The 21,484-nt window shown below is 36.5% G+C and overlaps 1 protein-coding gene and 1 non-coding gene across 2 annotated transcripts; both read right to left on the bottom strand.

Annotated features, from left to right (window-relative positions):
- Positions 1 to 1,992: 1,992 nt before the first annotated feature.
- Positions 1,993 to 2,099, bottom strand: LOC148566685 (small nucleolar RNA R71). Its single transcript, XR_015882093.1, has one exon. It is a non-coding gene; the product is annotated as a small nucleolar RNA R71 (small nucleolar RNA).
- A 5,333-nt stretch (positions 2,100 to 7,432) lies between these two features.
- Positions 7,433 to 11,172, bottom strand: LOC148566684 (uncharacterized). Its single transcript, XM_088484379.1, has 8 exons — positions 11,073 to 11,172; positions 10,172 to 10,206; positions 9,451 to 9,639; positions 9,011 to 9,348; positions 8,620 to 8,851; positions 8,292 to 8,530; positions 7,701 to 7,814; positions 7,433 to 7,601 (listed from the first exon to the last, which is right to left on the bottom strand). Exons 1-8 carry the CDS (start codon positions 11,170 to 11,172, stop codon positions 7,433 to 7,435), a joined length of 1,416 nt encoding a protein of 471 aa, XP_088340505.1.
- Positions 11,173 to 21,484: the final 10,312 nt, after the last annotated feature.

Here is a 21,484-nt window from a genome sequence, read left to right as displayed (position 1 = left end):
TTTAAATTAATTAAAATTAGATATAAAAAAGAAAAGAAACTTCTCTTATGGGGGATTCCACTTTTCATTCCACCTCAGCCCAATTTACAGAATCCTAGTTTTCACTCTTTTCCATGAGCAACTAAACCTCTACTGTTAAGGTTAGGAGCTCTGTCTATTGTATGGATTGATACTATTATTTTTCTATTTTAATTCATGTATTGATTTATATTTCAAGAATTGTTTTCGTTCTTTATTTTATGAATTTGGGTGGAACGGAAGTATGACACTCTTTCTAATTGAGTTCTTGTATAATTTGAAAAAGCTTTTTACTTGAACAACAGCTTGAAAATAATTTCTCCTAAATTCTAATTATCTGGACTTAAATCCTCTTATATTTGGGTAATTAGTATTTTTGTGGCATAATAACTAGAATTAAACTTCACCCCCTAATTAGAATTAATTGACCAAGGAATTGGCAGTTGATGAAAGTTAGAGGAGACTAGAAAGGTCTAAGGAATTAGGGTCTAGTCACATATAGTTTGCCATAAATTAAATATTGCATGATTAAAATAAATTAATAAGAAAAGTCAATCCAGAAAATAGATAACTATGAAGCCTTAACTGTTTCTCCATATATTATTTTCAACTTATTTACTTGCCTGCCTTCTGATCTTCTGAATCTACTGTTTAATACTTTTGAACTCTCAAACATTATTTTCTGCTTGTCTAACTAAATAAATTAATCAACCATTGTTGCTTAGTCCATCAATCCTCGTGGGATCGACCCTCACTCACCTGAGGTATTACTTGGTACGACCCAGTGCACTTGTCGGTTAGTTTGTGGGTTATAAAATCCGCACCAAGTTTTTGGCGTCATTACCGGGAATTAACTGTGATTGACAACTACTTGTTGTTTGATTCCTTAGATTAGATAATTTTTCGTTTAATTGGTTTTATTTTAGTATTATTAATTTTGTTTTTCATTTTTTTCCTATATTTTTCTTCCTGTTCGTTCATCAAGCCCTGTTTCGTTTTATTTTTTTATTTCGTTAACTTCAGTTGTGATTGTTTCTACCTTCCTTCGTTTTTCTTTTCTTTATTTTAGTTCATTTTTGTTTTGTCTTCTTTATTTTCTTTTAATATTTTTATTTTTCTTATTTCATTAGTCTCATTTAAATTTTAAGCGTTGTTATTTTCAAAAAAAAATATTTAATAATAATTTAATACTAATATTTTTTTTTTATTTCTAAAATTAAGTTTGGTGTTCCCTAATTAGTCTTATTTCATTTTTTTTATTTAATTCGCCTAATAATTTCAAAATTTTTAGTTTAAATTTTTATAGTAATTTTTGAATTTTAGTGTTTGTTTTATTCAATATTTTTATCTCTTTACACAGGTTACCTCACTGGGAATTCTCTATACTTTGACGTAGAGAGTTCTATCTTTTCTTATCTTCTATTTGTTTATGCGCAGGAACAGAGACAAGGAATATCTTTTAGACTTTGATCCTGAATCTGAAAGAACTTTCAGGCGGCGTTTGTAACAAGCAAAACTTTACAAGGCTGCAGAATCCACTATGGAACCTAACAATGCTGCTAATGCCAATGTGGCAAATCCGAATGAGAATGAGAAACAAAGGAGAGTACTTGGGTCTTACTCTGCTCCTACTGCAGATCTTTATGAAAAAACCATTGTGGTACCTCCTATAGCTGCGAACAACTTTGAGTTGAAGCCACAATTGGTCACCCTGGTGCAACAAAACTGCCAGTATCATGGTCTTCTCCACGAAGACCCAAATTAATTTATTTTTAATTTTCTGCAGATTTGTGATACTGTGAACACAAATGGAGTGAACCCTGAGGTGTACAAACTCATGCTCTTCCCATTTGCTCTGAGGGATGGAGCAAAGTTATGGCTAGATTCCCAACCCAAGGAGAGTTTGGATACTTGGGACAAGGTTGCATTGTTACTGAGTTTCTTACTAAATTTTTCTCAGGAAAGAAGCTGACTAAGTTTAGGGTGGAGGTTCAGACCTTCAGGCAGAAGGATGGTGAAACTCTTTATGAAGCTTGGGAGAGATACAAGCTACTGACTAGGCAATGTCCTCCAGACAAGTTCTTCAAATGGACCCAACTAGATATCTTTTATGAAGGTTTGGGTGAAATGTCCAAGATGTATTTAGATAATTCTGCAGGTGGTTTATTGCACAAGAAGAAGACACCGGAGGAGACTATTGAGCTTATTGAATTGGTTGCTAGCAACCAATATTTATACTCATCTAACAGGAATCTTGTGAACTCTGAGGCTCCTCAGAAGAGAGGTGTGTTGGAAATGGAAGCTGTTAATGCTATTCTTGCTCAGAACAAGCTTATGTCTCAGCAAATAAATTTACTTACTCAGCAGATAGGTGGCATGCAAGTCTCAGCTATCAACACCTAAAATCCACCTCAAGAGGTCTCTTATGGCATGACAGGTAATTTTGTACAAAATAAGAATTATGATTATGCTCAATCTTTTTCTGAACATGTGAATTACATGGGGAGTGATCCTAGAAACCTCAATAATGATCCATACTCTAAGACATACAATCTTAGGTGGATGGACCAACCTCAGAGATTTCAGAATTTCAACAATAATTCTCAGGGCGATCCAACAGAACAATCATAATAACTGCCAATTTCAGTCTCATCAACAACAACCACCTCAGCAGACAAACTCTCAATTCCAACAAGATTCTAATTGGGAGATGATGAGGAGTTTTATGCAGGAAACCAGAGCCTCCATTAGAAACTTAGAGGTGCAAATGGGACAACTGAGCAAGCAAATACCTGAGAGGTCTGCAAATACAATTCAAAACTTGGAGATTCAGATGGGTCAATTAGCCACAAAAGTTAATAAAATTGATCAGAGGACCACTAATAGCCTTCCTGGTAATACCATTACAAATCCAAGAAAGGAATGCAAGGCTATCACCTTGATAAGTGGACAAGTGGTAAGTACGGAAGCACAAGTTAATGAGGAGCCAGTTAAAAAAGAAGCTCCAGAAGAGAAGAAGGAAGAAGTAGAGCACGTCCCTCCAAAGCATGCAGACAACCCATTCCCAGACTCTCTTGACACTTATCCTACATTACCAAAGGCTCCTGAGTACAAGCCTAAAATACCATATCCTCAGAGACTTCAAAAGGATACCAAGGACAAGCAGTTTTCAAAGTTCTTGGAAGTCTTCAGAAAGTTGCAAATCAATATTTCTTTTGCTGAGGTTTTGGATCAAATGCCTCTCTATGTCAAATTCATGAAGGAGTTGTTGTCAAAGAAGAAGCCTTTAAAGGGAGATGAGACAGTGGTCCTGACTAAGGAATGTAGTGCCATAATTCAGAATAACTTGCCAAGGAATATGCCAGATCTAGGGAGTTTTCAAATTTCACGCACCATTAGGAGCACAACCTTTGAGAAAGTATAATATGATCTGGGAGCAAGCATCAATTTAATGCCCTTGTCTGTGATGAAGAAGTTGCAAATCCAAGAGGCACAACCCACAAAGATAGCATTACAGATGGCAGACAAATCTATGAAGCCTACATACGGATTAGTGGAGAATATCTTGGTCAAAGTGGGTAAGTTCTTCCTCCCAGCAAATTTTGTGATTCTTGACACGGGGGAGGATGAGAATGCCTCCATAATTTTAGGAAGACCATTCCTAGCCACTGGAAGAGCTCTGATTGATGTGGAATAAGGTGAATTAGTGCTTAGAGTACATAATGAGCAACTAGTCTTTCAAGTTTTCAAAGATGTACATTCAGCAGGTGAAGAAGAGAGGTGCATGCAGACTGAGCTTATTGATCCAAACCTTCAAAAATCTCCTGATGATGCACAGCAGAATTTGCAGCTCAAACCTCCCTTTGTAACAATCAATAAAATTCCTCCTGACATCAAACCTAAGTTTGGTGTTGGAAATGCATCATCCACCAAGGGAGAGGGTCCTAAAAAGAAAGTACCCAGAGGATGGAGAAACAAAAAGATCCCCACTGAAGGTTTCTCCCCAGGAAAGAAAGTGGTGTTAATTAGCAATCCAGTGTGGATTTATACAGTGAACAGAATCCTCTCCTGGAGCATATTGAGCTACTTTATGGAGACACAGGAAAGTAGTTCAAAGTAAGGGGTGAAGAGCTGAGCCCCTATGATCCTCCTCCTTAGAGGAGCTGACCATCAAGCTAGTGACATTAAAGAAGCGCTTGTCGGGAGGCAACTCGATAATTTCGTATCCTTAATTATTTTTCCTAGTAGTGATTTTCTTAGTTATTTGATTTTTTTTTTTGAGTTTTTACTGTTTTTCTTTCATTTTACGTGTGTTCTGATCATGCAGCTATTTTAGAACAGGAACCGAACACTTTCTAAAAAAAAAGGGGGGTGTTCGACGTGCAAGCATCCCTGATGCATGTGCGTCATGAGTGAGTTCGCACCACCAAGGAATTGACCGAAGAGTTGGGCCGGAGTGGTGCTGGATGCGTGCCTTGTCCACAAGCAAGATGACGCGCACGCGTCCCTCACGCGTACGCGTCGTTTGCGATTTCAGCCCATCACGCGGACGCGTCCTTGACGCGCATGCGTGACCATGTAAAATCGGCGTAAAAGGTGTTTGGCCAGAGAGTTATGATGGTGGGTCTGGAACTGTGCTGGGCGCACAAGCCCCATCACGCGTACGCGTCCCTGACCCGTGCGTGCCGTTTTTCCATCCTGGCCATTCACGCGTACGCGTACGCATGCATTACGCGTACGCGTGCATTACACGTACGCGTCGCATGCGATGCCCAATTAAACCCCCTCAGTGCTTGATTTCAAATCATCCACCCCCAAATCCTAATTCTCTCTTGTTCTTTTATCCTTTTATTTTTTTTTCATCATACTATTTGTTTTTGTTTTTTAGTTCTTCTTTGCTTGAGGACAAGCAAACCTTTAAAGTTTGGTGTTGTCGCTTCGCTGATGGTTTTTCTGTTTAATTCTATGGTACCAAAGGGAGGCGAATCATCTTCACGAAGAAGCACAGCCTGAAGAATAAAACGGCCACTAGGATAACTAAGGTGGTTGAATTTCTTTAATTCTATATTCCTTCCCGCTCTTACTATGTTATGTTCCGGTTTTCTGCTATTTTGTCTCGTTTATTGCATGATCCTGTAGTAGATAAATTCCTAGGTTCTAGTTTAGTTCTGTTATTTTCAAAATTTCTGTTAGTTGCTTTAATTCTGAAAGGTGTCTCATGTATTGCCCACTGAGCTTGAAATCAAAAAGAAAGAAGAAAAGGGGATGTAATGCATGAGAAATTGAGTTTATTTTTTTAAGAGTAGTCTCATTTAATCAAATGTGGTGGTGTTCTCTGTGATTTTGAATGCATGACATAAACCATGCATGTTTGAATTTGAATCAAGGAATGTTGACGTATAAGGAAAAGGAATTTAGAGAAGTATTATGAATTTTATGAAAATTAGTGACAGTTAACCCTTGAAGCAAAAGCAAAAGTAAAAAAAAAAAATAAATAAAAAAAGAGCGAGAAAAGAGGATATAAAAGCAAGGTCCAAGACTCTGAGCATCAATGACTAGGGAGGTCAGACATGATTAAAAGCTCAAAGAGTTGTTTCCCTAGTCATATGCTTGTGGTGTTCTTTTGTCAAGTAATCCTTGAGACAGAACATTTAAAGTCGAGATCAACTGCAATTAGTAGAGTATGCCAAAGGCTTTGAGCACCACTTTCTGGGAATAGCTGGAAAAAAATTCAGAACTTCAAAAGAGTTTCCCAGTTAAGTGCTTGTGGTGTTCTTGTGTCAATTAACCCTTGAGACAGAACATTTAAAGTCACGGTTAGGCTCAAGGTGCAAAGCACCAGTTAATTGAGAATTAAGGGATATCTGCTGTGTTCAATGATTCAACTGAGGTATAAAGATCAGAGAACTCATAATATGATCTGGATTCTAATTCCGCATGACATTCACATTCCTCTGATTCAAAGGAGAGTGAGATGCCAAAACTGTTCAGAATTGCAATAGATAAATCCCACTTTAAGAAGAGACACAAGCATAACTAAACTCTCATTTCTCATGCAAATTCACATCTTAATCTTGTATTAGTTTTGGTTGCTTGAGGACAAGCAACAATTCAAGTTTGGTGTTGTGATGCGTGAGCATCTTTCTTATCTTTTCCTAGTGAATTTGCATTCAATTGTTGAGTTTAATCAAGAATTAATTATCTTTTAGCCACTATGGATGCTACTTTGAGTCTTGTGCAATTTTGTTTATTTTAGGTAGCATTCGGATGGAAAAAAAGCCTGCACAAACTGAAGGAGCACAAAAATTGAAGGAGATGACCATCGAGGAGCGACGCGTGCGCGTACCTGACGCGTTTGCATGATTTGGAGATATGCACAGTGACGCGTGCGCGTACCTGACGCGTCGCGTGACACGCGAAGAAGACCATCGATGCGTACGCGTGACTGACGCGTACGCGTGACGTGCGGCACATGTAGAAAATGCAGAAAACGCTGATTATTTAATTCTAATTTAAAACTTTAATTTTAAAATAGGAAAATATATTATTTTTAGTTTTAGAAATTAGATTTTAAATTAATTAGATTAGATATAAAAGAGAAAAGAAACTTCTCTTCTGGGAGGAATTCCACTTTTCATTCCACCTCAGCCCAATTTACAGAATCCTAGTTTTCACTCTTTTCCATAAGCAACTAAACCTCCACTGTTAAGGTTAGGAGCTCTGTCTGTTGTATGGATTGATACTATTATTTTTTTATTTTAATTCATGTATTGATTTATATTTCAAGAATTGTTTTCATTCTTTATTTTATGAATTTGGGTGGAACGGAAGTATGACCCTCTTTCTAATTGAGTTCTTGTATAACTTGAAAAAGCTCTTTACTTGAACAACAGCTTGAAAATAATTTCTCCTAAATTCTAATTATCTGGACTTAACGGGATACGTGACATATAATCCTCTTATATTTGGGTAATTAGGATTTTTGTGGCATAATAACTAGAATTAAATTTCACCCCTTAATTGTAATTAATTGACCAAGGAATTGGCGGTTGATGAAAGTTAGAGGAGACTAGAAAGGTCTAAGGAATTAGGGTCTAGTCACATATAGTTTGCCATGAATTAAATCTTGCATGATTAAAATAAATTAATAAAAAAAGTCAATTCGGAAAGTAGATAACTCTGAAGCCTTAACTGTTTTTCCATATATTATTTTCAACTTATTTACTTGCCTGCCTTCTGATCTTCTGAATCTATTGTTTAATACTTTTGAACTCTCAAACACTATTTTCTGCTTGTCTAACTAAGTAAATTAATCAGCCATTGTTGCTTAGTCCATCAATCCTCGTGGGATCGACCCTCACTCACCTGAGGTATTACTTAGTACGATCTGGTGCACTTGCCGATTAGTTTGTGGTTAGAATTTCCGCACCAATACTTTACTGTCATTGAGTGGCATCAAGTTGATAGGGTGGTCCCACAGCTTGGCGGTGTGCAGCATGTTTCCGAGAGGGCTTTGAACACAGACTAGCTGTATGCTAAGGACGGGAGGGGTGGAGATAGGATTGATCACCCATCTAGTACACCTTGAATACCTCAGACATGCTGTAAACTTTGTCAACATATGTGGCCCAATCTAGACGCGATTGAGACAGCATACAATTGCATGGCAACAGGGGTAGTACAGGGCCTGAAAGTGGCCACAGTCGTAGGTACGATCTCTAGGAGAAACTCGATAGGTACCCAACGAGAAGTTACCTGTAGGAGTAGTCTCTGCCATGGTATACTCAGACTGATACCTGTCGAACAGTGTCACCGTGAAGCACCTTGAATCCTTCAAGTTCCACTCAATGGCTTTCACAAGCGTCTAGCAAAACCGATGCCCAGATCCCAGTTGTGCCTCTGCCGTCTGACCCCGAACAACAAACAACTCTGCAAGTCGTAGATATCTTGACTTCACCAACGACATCACTGGTAGATTCCTGGTGCCCTTCAAAACAGAGTTGACACACTTAGATATGTTAGTCGTCATGTGACCATATCGTCTACCGCCATTCTTGTGCTATGTCCACCTCTCATACTCCATCCTGTTTGCCCAATCACACATAACCAGATTTTTTGTTCTCATAATATCAAACCAATACTCAAACTCGGCCTCTGTCTTCGCATAAGCAGCATTCACCAATAGTCTCCTTGCATCCTGTCCCTTGAAGCTTAGAGTAAAATTGGCAGCAACATGCCGAATGCAAAATGTTTGATAAGCATGAGGAGGTCACCAACCACTATGAGGTGCCTTTAGTGTAGCCTTGATGCCATTGTGCCTGTTAGATATCACCAGAATACTCGGTTGTGGAGTCACATATCTTCTCAAGTTGGTTAGAAAGTATGCCCAAGATTCTGCATTTTCTCCTTCCACAAGTGCAAACGCAATGGGCAAGATGTTCGAGTTTCTGTCTTGAGCAGTAGCCAACAACAAAGTCTCTCCATACTTGCCATACAAGTACGTACCGCGATGCTGACTAGCGATTTACAGTGTCAAAAAGCCTCAGTATAGGAAAAAAATGTCCAAAAAAGACTATGAAAGTAGATAGTTGATTCATCAACCTGATCACCCACTCTAACCAGAGAGGTCTTCAGCAGAGCAATCGTACCCTCCATAGTGGACGTTAGCCCAAGGATCCAACGGGGAAACTTGCCATAAGACTCCTTCCAGTCGCCATAGATCTGTGATACTGCCTTCTGCTTCGCCATCCAGACCTTCCTATAGCTAGGCCTGAAACCATAGGTTGCCTCAGTTGCTTCTTGCAACACCTTAATCATAACCGACGCATCGACTCTGACCAACGAAAAGATCCTTGCACATATGACATGATAATCAAGCTGTCTGTGGTCACTCGATATCGATGTGGCCAAACACGTGTGCAGTCTATTGTACATCCTAACTTCCCAAGTGCTCTTCCTTTGTCGCAGCGTGATACAAATCGTCTATGTGCACCCTTTTCCAAACTCCTTGCATCTCCCGTGGTATTTGAGATGGTCTGACTCCATCACCCTGTACTCAACTCCACGTTGGATGCTGTAATCTTTTACACTCAACACAGCTTCCTCCTCACTCTGGAAAGATTGGCCAATCTGAAATTTCGTTAGAGCGGTTGCATCATGCAGACCCTGACCCGCAAAGGTTGACTCGACATCCCGCTGTTGGCCTGTGGCTTCCAAGTTCAAGGTTGACAAGTGTAGAGGATATTGTTGTGTGCCAGAACCCAATGCTCCAGGAGGTGTATGTGTATTGCTCGGAATATCATCATCGCTGTCTCCAACAATGTCAACCGGCTCATCATTCGAATCATCGTCTCACATCGCATTTTCAACTTAATTTGGTCCAGCCTCAACTTCAAAATCAGGAACACCATGAGGCACACTAGCAGTACCAACCGCAGCAAGTGGAGGATCAGGGATCGGACATGAAAGTGCTACCACAGACATTGATGTTGAGGCACCACCCATCGTCGTTGACTGAGGATTTGACACTGATGCCCCAGAGCTGTTGATGCCATCTTCCAACTTTGCAAACAACTCGAGTATTCTAACCTCAGTTAAACTCCATCGACAGTGAAACAACACCTGCATATCTTAATCGGTTCCTATCACAAATGTCTCATACTTCACACTGGCTGATACAACGGCAATGGGAATCTTGTAGAACAACTTCTTTACCCACTTTGTTCCCACACACACCCAACTTCTGTAATATGCTATTTTTTTATCTCTGCCAATGTACTTGACGACTGAATAAAAAGACTAAGCGGTTCCCTATCTGTAAATTTAACACCGTGCCTTTTGCTTTTTTGAATTTTTCCAGAGCAATGCACTAGAGGCAGAAAACTCTTCTTACCATCCATTTGTGAGAAATGACACTCTTCTTCTTCCTCAATGCCTTGGAGGGGTATATATAGCCAACCACCATACACACACACACTCAACGTAAACCGCTTATGCTTCCAGCGGTTTATGTTCAAGCTTTCCAACACATAAACCGCTACTGCCTATAGCGATTTATGCACATGTCCAGCTTCCACATAAACCACTGCTGCCTATAGTAGTTTCTATTTAAAACCCCAATTCACGTAAATCGTAGCTGCTAGTAGCAGTTTACGTTCTTCCCTAAACTGCTACTACTAGTAGCGATTTCTATAATAATATGAAAAATTGCATTTCAGTATTGCCATTTCAAAATTGTAATTGAGTAAATTTTTTTTCAAATGATTTATTTAAGTGAATTGTCTATATATATATATATATATATATATATATATATATATATATAATTTTTACCATCTTTTCACAAGGTGGTTTATGTATTTCACCAACTTAACATCCAATCCAATCACTGTTTTTAGAAGAATAAGGCAGGACAATTTTTAAAGAGTTTTACAATGAATTTATAATTTTAAATAAAAAAACAACATTAAGTAACCTTTTTAAAAGTTATAACAGTAAATTAATAGTCTGAAATGAAATAAAGAGTTGAAACGTATTTAAAAACTTGTTCATTATAAAATTAAATAATAAACTTGTCCATCATAGGAGACAAAAGTTCTCGTCGATTAAGAATAATATGATTTCTGTAGATTAAAAAAATTAAATAATAAATCTTTTAGTTATTATTAGGGGTGTCAAAAATCCCCAGGCAGCGGGGATCCCCGCGGGAACCGCCCCGAACGGGGCCCGATGGCGGAGAATTTTCCCTGCGGGGACGGGGATGGGGGACAAAATTCCCCCGAAGTAGATGCGGGGACCCGAGCGGGGATCCCCGTCCCCGTCCTCGTATTCCCCACAATCCTCGAATATATTAAATTACTTAAATACCCTTAAGAATTTAGTTTTTATTTTGGTTTTTTAGTCATTTCACTTTACAGATATATATATATATATATATATATATATATATATATATATATATATATATATTGAAAAGTGAAAACCCTAATTTCTTCTCTTCCCAGAATCCCAATTCGCATAGAGGCATAGAGCGCCGTGCATTGCAGCTCCCTCACCCTGCTCCAGTGCTCCTCGCGAAACCCTTCTTCCTACAGAGGCATCCACCCAGTGCTCCTCGCGAAACCCATCTTCCCAGAGGCATAGAGCGCCGCGCATTGCAACTTTCTCACCCTGCTCCAGTGCTCCTCGCGAAACCCTTCCTCTCTACGCCCTTCCTCTGTGTTCTCTCCCTCGTCCCAGCCAGCCACCTCCGACCACCATCGTCACGACCTCCAACCACCATCGTCACCGCACCGCCTCGTGCGCCATCTTCCGTTCGCCCTCTTTCGCATCGGTCGCCGCTCTTCTCTTCACCAGCGTCTCTACCTCTTCGGCCATTTCTGTGATTCTGTCTTATCCCTGGTAAGAGTCACTACTCCCCTTTTCTTCTTATATTTTGGCATTTCACTTTAGGTTTTATGTTTTTTTTCTGTCTGCTGTTGGAACAAACCATTTTTTTGCAACAAATGGAGAAACTCTTTTTAAATGCAGTGTTTGCTTGCTTAAGCATTTTCCTTTCATTGTAAGTTAAATATTATTAACAAAAGGATATTTCTAATAATTTTTATTCTCAGTTTTTATTCATAGGTATGTACAATGAACTAATGCTGATACAATGAACGTGTCGTCTTATTACTCTGAAACAAATCGCACTGAATTAGTATACTACAATGAACTAATAATTCTACTACCCCTTTTCATCGTGTGGTACGATTATTCATTATTCTGGAAACAATAATTTCTGTACAGAGTATACTGGCATATATAATTCAAATTAAACATATGTACAAAATGCATTAGTTAGAAATGGTCAGAATTGATTCTATCGATTATGGTTCAATAAATTAGGAATTCTGTGGCAACTTTTAGCACTGATGGTAGGAGCTGAAGTAAAGTATGCAGCTATCATTTCATTATCCATTCCCTAAACACATTCATGCACGGTTATATATATATATGGTGATCCAATGCATTATTCAATATTCCCAATGTAGTTATATATATAAAACCTACTTTCCCTCAAATCAAGTTCTGTAGTCCACTGTTGGATGTAGTCCAATTTCATTAGCTAATCCATCAACTAGAATTTTTGATTTTGTTAATTTATTTTGACTATGCCACTTATTTAGTTATTATTTCATCAGTTTTCTTATTAGATTCTATCTATCAGTCTTTAGCTATGTTGTACAAATTATTATTATGTATAAATTTTTAGTTTGATACTATTTTGCTAGTTTTAGTTTTCTAGTCATTTAACTTGAGTCTTGTCTTCTTCAATTGTTCTTTTGCTATTTCTGTTTTTTATATATCTTTGTTTCTTGTTAATTTATTTCTAATTTTATAATTTAATTTATTAATAATTCTGAGTTGCTTTTGAGCTGCTTTATTGTGGCTTGTTTTAATTTATTGTTTATGTATTCATTTTTAATTTAGTATTTCTGTATTAAAAATTACTGTATAGGATGGATAGCTTTAGCTCAACTCCTATTAAAAATAATAATGAGATAGAACCAACTCAAGATGATGAGGGTCAAGCAATTGAAGCACATATTCAAGGAACACAAGAGGAAGGACAAGAAGAAACACAAGAGGGAGGACAAGAAGTTAGCCAAGAAGTGCAAAACAGTCCTAACAAAAAAGGATTAACATCTGAGGCTTGGAAATATTTTAGGAGGGAGAAAATAGATGGAAAGTGGAAGGCAATATGTAAATATTGTGAAAGAAAGATTGGAGGTGACACGAAGCAAGGAACTAAGCACTTGCATGATCACATTAGAATTTGCCCGATTCATACTGTTAGGGGACCAAAGCAGTCAATATTAAAAACAGTGCAACAATCATCAGGTTCTACAGGAACGGGAAGGCCAATGGATTCACTTTTGGTTGGAAACTTCACATTTAGTCAAGAGGCAGCACGACGAGCACTCACAAAATGGGTTATTAGGGATGAACACCCTATGTCATTTGTTGAGCAAGTGGGTTTTCATGAGTTTATGGCTGAGACTCAACCTTTGTTCAAATTTTATACAAGAAATACATTGAAAAATGATGTTGAGAAGATGTATGAAGCTGAAAAGGCAAAGCTTCTAAAATTGTTGGAGAAAAATTCAAGCCGCATTGCTATAACTACTGACATGTGGAGTGTTGATTGTCAAAACAAAGGCTATATGGCGATTACGGCTCACTTTATTGATGATGATTGGAACTTGCAATGTCGACTTATAAGGTATTATTTATACTTTTAGCATCTTTTAAATATTTATTTTTTAATGTCATAATTGTTTATTATATTTACATTATTCTAGGTTTGCATATGTGCCTGCACCTCATACTGCTGAAGTTCTTAGTGATGCTTTGGTGAATTCTTTGTATGATTGGAACATAGATAGAAAATTATCAACTTTAACGGTTGATAATTGTAGTACAAATGATGCCATGATTCATCTTCTGCTTGATAAGATTTCACCATCTAATTTTGTTAAGAGAGGGGAATTTTTTCACATGTGTTGTTGTGCTCACATTGTTAATCTGATTGTGAAAGATGGCACGAATGCAATATATGGTTCTATTGAAAAAATCAGAGATAGTGTTTCTTTTTGGGTTGCAACACAGAAGAGGGAAGAAAAATTTGTAGAGACTTGTAGGCAATTGAAAATTAATTATAGGAGAAAGCTTGCACTTGATTGTAGAACTAGATGGAATTCAACTTATCTAATACTTGCTTCTGCTTTGCCATATAGAGAAGTTTTTGAGCGTTTAAGACACCGTGAATCTCTGTATAAAGTTGTACCATCTGATGATGAGTGGGAAATGGCAAATGAACTTGTTGATAAATTAGAAGTCTTTTATAGTGTGACTGAATTATTCTTTGGCACTTTATATCCAACGACAAATTTGTACTTTTCCAAGGTGTGTGAAATGAGATTGACATTGAATGAGTGGTTGTGTAGTTCAAATGAGATAGTTCATAGAATGGCAACAAATATGATTAGTAAGTTTGAAAAGTATTGGGATCAAATTAATGAAGTCATGGCTATGGGAGCTATCTTAGACCCCTAGGTATAAGATGAAGTTATTGAAATTTTTTCCCTAAAATATATGGATCTCAAAGTGAGAATCATCTGAGCAAGGTGAAGAAAATGATGGAAGAATTAGTATGTGAATATCAACTTAAGGCTAGGGTTAAAAGAAGAGCAACAAATGATGATAATTCAGCTTCTACTTTGGATGTTGGACATGATGAAGGATCTTCAAAGAGAAAATTTAACTCTATCTACTTGCAATTTGTGGAAGATACATCTGAAGACTGCGCCGCGAAAACTGAGTTGGATTTCTATTTGGAAGAGAGTGTTATGGTAGATAAAACAAATTTGGAAAAATTTGACATTTTGGGCTACTAGAAAAATATTGGAGTGAAATATCCAACTTTACAAAAGATTGCAAGAGATTTTTTAGCCATTCCTATTTCTACTGTTGCCTCAGAGTCTGCTTTTAGCACCGGTGGTCGAGTTATACATCCACATCGCAATACATTGGATTGTGAACTTGTTGAGGCGTTAATTTGCACTCGGCACTGGATACACTCTTCAGGTAAAAGTACTAATAACTCAAACTTTATTTCGTATTAAATTTCAATTTCATGTTAAATTTAACTCTTGTAAATTGTTGGTTGATATAATATAGATAAATCAGGGTCGAAAATTCCAATTCCTTGGGACTATGTGATGGATATGGGGATTTAGGAGTTTAGGTAATTATTTTTTTATTATGTCAAATTCATATTAAATATATGATATTCTTGTTTATGATGTATGTTAACATATTCATATTTGTGTTGTATTTTAACAGAGAATATGGAGTTGTTTGTTGGAAGTTGAAGACTTTATTTTATGGCTTTTTTTAAGAATGGAAGTCGTATTTTAAAATTTCATTTTATGGATTATGATTTCTTATTTTATATTTCTTGATTTGTAAGTTGTAATCTTGGATAAGATATGTATGTTTGTGTGTTGTAATAATGTTTTGTCATTTTTTTTATATTTTTTAAATTTTTTATTGTAATTTTCATATAAATATTCAACATAAAGAGATGGGGAATGGGACCCGCGGGGAACACGGGAAACGCGGAGAATGGGGATGGGGGCAATTATCTCCCCACGGCGGGGATTGGGACGGGGACGGGGACAAAATCTAAGGGTGGGGACGGGGAGCAGGGAGGCATCCCCCGCCCCTGCCCCGCCCCATTGACATCCCTAGTTATTATGTTTATGTAAAAGAGTTATTATTTTTTACTAATAATTAATTTTAAGATTCGTTATAAAAAAATTAATATATAAATTTTTATATTTAATTAGATGTTAAATCTATTGCATAAATAAAAATAATTAATTTTCATACTTGTTATTTAAAAATAATATTTTTTTATATATATAAAAACATAATTAGATATTAGTTTATAAAAAAATTATATTAATAGTTATAAAATTAAGTCAAAAAATTAATTTTTTTTAAAATAATTGAATCTTAATTCTAATTTTTAATTACAACATTAGTATTCTTTATAAATTATATGTAATAAATATTTGAAAGAAGAGAAGTGACAATATCATTTATAAAGATAAACCGTAAAAATTTAAAACTAAATAAAAAACTAAAAAATATGCATATAATAATAATAATAATAATAATAATAATAATAATATATTTTTATGTGAATAATAACTTGTGATTATTTTTTAATTATATTTAATTATAAATTTAATGTATTCTTTAAAATTTTATAAATTTATTTGAATTATATTATTTTATTAATTTTATTTTTCTGTAGCACAAAAAGGTAGAAAAAAATAAAGAATAAAAGAGAAAAAAGAAAAAAAAAAGAAAAAGAAAGAGAGAGAATTTTTTAATTTTGAAGAAAATAATTTTATTTTCATTGTAATGAAAGAATATTTCATGACATATTTTGGTTTGTCAAATTAATAATATAAAATATAAGTTATATGTAGAGTGGGAAGGACAGAAATAAATAGAGAATGAGAGAGAGGTAGATAAAAGAACAGAGGAATGGAGTTTACTAATTTTGAAAAAAAATATTTCATCTCAAATTAGTAATATAATAATATAACAATATTTTAATTTCAAATTTAATTACAATTAGAGAATGTCACATTACACATTTAATTTTAATTATCAAATCTATAATTAGCTAGTCATTGATAATGATATATAAGAGAGATAGAGAAAAGAGGAGAAATAAAGAGATAACTCTTTGATTTTAGAAAAAAATTAATTTCAATTATAGTAAGAGAGTGATGTGTGGCGCATTTTTGTTGTAAAATTAATAATATATAATAGATTTATGTTTTTTAGTGATTTATAAATATATTAGTCGAAAACCTTATTACCTATTTTTTTAATTGTACCAGTTGTTTTTGGAGAACTTTTTATTTTTATTATTGAGATTGTGGTGGTGTTTTAAAAAAAAGTGGTGAGTTGGTGTGTTTTTTTTTTGGAGATAAGCCTCAATGTAGTCCCTGAAATTGCACTCGAGCCCCAAAGTAGTCACTGAACTTAAAAGTTCCTCAGAGTCATCCCCGAACTTGCACTCCGGGACTCAAAGTTGTCCTTCCGGCAATTTATGGACACGTGGCGCAACCGGAAAGCTTAGCTGGCAGCGTCGTTGACACGTGGGACTCACAACGGCTAGCTGAACTCTTCCGACTCAATTTGGTCCCTCAGATGAAGTTAAAACCCTAATCCCCAAATTTGAAGGCCACATTGTTCACTCTACTCTCTTCTCGTCGGTGCTGTGTTCTTCTCTTCTCCCTCTCTGAAACCCGTCGGTTATGGCTAGCACGAGCAATGCAGCTGGGAGCTCGAACAACCCACGATCATTTGGAAGCATCATGAGGAGAATGAACAGAAACAGAGAAGCTCGTTTGCCAGAATGGTGTGCCTGCGGGTCGAGACCGGTGCTGCGGTGGTCAGAGACGGATTCTAATCCAGGGAGACCATTCCTGGGTTGCCCAAACTACAATGTAAGTATTGTTGTTGTTGATTGCTATATTTATGGATATAAATTTTGTTGATTGAATTTTCTTTGATGTGCAGACAGTGGGTAAGAAATGGTGTGGATTGTTTTTGTGGGTTGATAAAGTTTTGGAAGATGCCATGCCATGTGATGATAGAACAAGACATTCAGTTGATGATGAGGAATGGAAGATGAAGATGGCTTGGAAATTTGGTAAATTAGAAGCTGAAATTAGGGTTCTAAAAATGGGGGGAATTTTGATGTTTGTGTTCATGCTACTGATTGTAATTGGTGTTCTTCTATTAAAGCTAGATAGACAGCAGGGTTAACTGTATCTAGCAAAAAACAAATGACATGCATGTTATATGCATTCCTTGTTCATGTAGTTGTTCCTATCCTTTTGTTTAAAAGAAATGAAAATTAAGGTGTTTGATTATATGCATACTTCTGTTCCTGGACTTCTTTTCAATGAAATAGAAATGGACAGCACTTGAACTAGTCTTAAGTTTGTAACAAAGGATAATATATAAACAAAAGGCTGAGAAAACTCAATTGAATAAAATTATAATTCATAATTCATATTCATATTGGTAATGTTTGATTTAAAAAAGGCATTATAGAGCCAAAACACCAGTAAAATAGATACAAAAAAACAGCCTGCTTTCCCTAAAATCCCCAACACTGGGACAATATTTTAGGCATTGTAAACAACATCAGCAAAATAGATACAAAAAGACAGCCTGCTTTCCCTAAACATAATCATCCTAATCTTCATTTTTTATGTCTGGGTGCCTTGAATCCAGGATTTAGCACAAACTTCATGAAATTTGCAAGCCTTGTAGCAGTTCCCTGTGTTGCACCTTGTATAGGGTTAGGTGGGGGATTCCTTGATGTATGACTACTTCCTGGTGGGGTAGCAGCAGGTGGGGTGGTTACTGGTGGATTGCTACTTCCTGAAGATGGTTTTTTACAACCCTTGGCTAACTTTCTTTTTAGAGGGAGCTTTGGCGGCCTAACAGGTGAAGGTAGAACCTATCAGCCAAAAAAAAATGTAACATAGTTAGTAAACTAGGTAAGGATGTGAGTATGATAAATTTAAAATCATATAAGCTCGTGAACCTGTTGAGAGTCATCAGTTGCTTCCAAGGGTGGTTGACTTTGGTCAAGATTGATTTCGGTTGGGACTTCTGGGACAGGGGCAGCAGAGTTGGCCTGACCTTCACCACCATTAGCAGTAGTGGGTTGTGCAGTGGTAGCCTCTGCAGCAGCAGCTTCTGCAGCTGCAGCAACCCTCTTTGGACAGTTCCTTCTGGTGTGTGCTGCTTCGCCACAACAACGACATCGACCTTTTTTATATATTCTTTTCATCTCCGTCTTCGACTTCTTACTCCCACTTGGCTCCTCATCTGCATCTTTTATTCTTTTTTTCTTAAGTAGTCCGGGCATGTTTCTAAATTTTGGTGCTTGTGGTCTGTTATATGGTGACTTTTTCCATAGTGCTTGACCTGAAATTGGATTGATATGGAAGGCATATGTGTTATTATATGCTTCCATGGTCAACCACTGATGACAGTAGTCCTTCGATCTCTTACCAGCCCTTGCCAGTGCAGCACACGCATGCACACATGGCATCCCTAAACAGCATTCACACAACAACGAAGACGACAACAACAGTAAGCCTACAACAAAGGTTGATAATGATAATAAGACTAAGACAATGAATTTAAAAAACATTACCACTCAATTGCCAGAAACCACATGTGTAGAGCCTCTTTCCCAAGTCCACAACCATGTTGGTCGGCCAGCCATGTACTTCGAACTTCTCATAATCTGCGTCACCAGACCACATCGAGACCCAATTTTTTTATTCCTTCCGTATCTTTTCTAACCTGCTGCGCTGTATAGGAGGTAGAACTCCAGTGTTTGAATTCAGCTTCACCTTGTTCCTAGCTATCAACCTCATTGCATACATTCTGACTTCTTCCAAGAGTGTGATAATAGGCTTAGCTCTAGCATCTTTGATCCTGGAGTTGAAGACTTCACAGGCATTATTGCAGATGTTATCTATTTTAGGTGCATTACTGAAGAATGCCCGGCTCCAAGAGTCTCTAGGCCACTTGTTCAAATACTCCCAGGCTTCCTTATTAACCCTTTCAATCTTTTTGATGATATCAAGGAAGCCATCTTGGCTAGTACACCTTGCACAATCCCAGAGTAGCCCTCTAAGCTGGAGATCCTTCCATTACTTGTTGAAGTTCTTCCACAGATGCCAAACATAGAATCTGTGATGGACATATGGAAAAACCTCCTTAACTGCATTTATAAGGCCCTGTTTCAGATACCAAAGAAGGGGTCAGATAGTTGTTATCGGGCAGCAAATCTGTCCCTACAGTTATATAAGTGACATCAAAATAGTCCCTAGACTTGTTCAAGTGACATCAAACTAGTCCCTACACTTATGTAAGTGACATCAAACTAGTCCATACACAGTACTATTACAGAATATTACGCATAACAAGATAAATGAGTATCAACAGATTGACAGAACATTATGCAGCATATAATCAGTCCAGAGTTAATTCTGCATATATAGACAACAGCCCAGTGTATTAACATCATATAGATAACTATAATAGATAGGTTGACACTAAATAACTTAGAATTCTTAAGTCACAACCACTGTATAAATAAGTCACAATAGATTAATTCAGCAACTATAGACAGCAGCCATGTGTATAATCATCATAGAATTATTCTTGTATGTACAGATTTTATTTCTAAGGTAGTGTTTGGAATCTGTCTCTGGGACACAAATTTAAAGACAATAAAATCTTTCCGTTCTCCCAACAAGTGGAGATAGTGGAGGCAGGACACTAAAATGGAAATTTTTTTACATTTTGTTTTTTCTGTTTTATCCCCGAATGTTAAAATTATTAACAAATATATTTCTCTTTGTATCCATCACTATTGTCTCATTATCTCTATATTTGTATCCCAAAAACCATTTTCAAACACTAACTAGGTGTGCTTAACTATGAGTGAAGCTATTTATTTTTGGATAAGCATGGACATTCAGAACCAAAATGATTGATGAGGAAAATAGAATCAAAAGACAAAAGGATACAATTGTGCCTACATGCCATAAATAAAATGTTTGAAAAGAAGATCATTGACAAAAACCAATGTACCTGAACCTGCAATTCTTGAGCAGAAAACTCCAGCAAGGCACCTAAGAGTCTCCTCTTGAATATAGGCAATGCTTCCTCACGCCTTCAAGACATTCAAGAATAGTAATAATATACATTAGGACCTTTTTTTTTCTATTCGAAAAAGTGTAGTCATTGGAAACTTTTTGGCAAAAAAAAAAAAAAATTCCCAAAAGTCTTCTATGTAAAGCTAACTAGTATCATAATTGTGTATTCCAAGAGAAAAATAGTTAAATGAAGCACATAAAGCACAGAAGCACATTTCAGCTAAACTTCAGATAATGGCTTATCATCATTTAAAACCATTCATGAATTTTCTCTTCTACAATTTTTATCATTACTCTCACTAATCAGTCAAGTTCAGAATCCATTATCAGAGTTACAAAAAATTTCAACTCCCAAAAGATCTTTACTTCTACTGTGATCATGCAAACTTTGTTTAACAAATTCATTGATCAGAGTCATTCTCCTGAAACACATTAACAGTTTGGAAACTCCTCCACTAACAGCAGTAAACCCTAACACATAGAGAACACGTTTTCATATCATCAAAACACAAGAAACACTCCTACTCTACAATTTTCTTGGCCAAACCACTACGAAAGCCAGTAGTGATCAAACTCTAGCACAGAGAACAGAACAAAGGCGTTCATACCCACCAATTACAATCGAAAAAAATGGCCTGAACTTTTGTGAATATTAGATTAACAACAATATCAAAAAACAGAGAAACCACATTTTTTTTTAATTTTTGGCTTACCTCTTTCAGAGAAACCAGGCTTCCCAACTATGTGTATGAAGGCCAGGAAAACAGCGATGCTCCAGAGCCAAAGTCTTCCACTGAAATCGGTGCGGTTAATGCAGTCGCACATGCGCCATTGGAGATTGAGGGAGGGAGAAGAAGAAACCTCACTCTGTGTTGTGTTTGTTTCGTGTTTAGAGAGGAGGGAGACAATACGTTATTGAAACGTTGAGGGAGGGACGTAGTGAGCGTGAAAAGAAAAAAAAATCAAATTTAAATTTTTTATTTTAAATTTTTTTGAATATACAAATCTGACTCTCAAATTTGTAACACTATGAAATCTGTCCTTTAAATTTTTATACTTCTTCAAATTTGAGGATTCGATTTGTTGCTTAAAATTAAAATAAAAGAAATTAGTCCATATCAAAAAAATATATATATATACCAATT

The sequence above is a fragment of the Arachis ipaensis genome, chromosome B4 (assembly GCF_059453495.1).
Source record: "Arachis ipaensis isolate K30076 ecotype BB chromosome B4, ASM5945349v1, whole genome shotgun sequence".
In the NCBI taxonomy this organism is placed as follows: domain Eukaryota; kingdom Viridiplantae; phylum Streptophyta; class Magnoliopsida; order Fabales; family Fabaceae; genus Arachis; species Arachis ipaensis.
The sequence above is the reverse complement of the archived record's forward strand: the minus strand, read 5'-3'. Positions and strand labels throughout refer to the sequence as shown.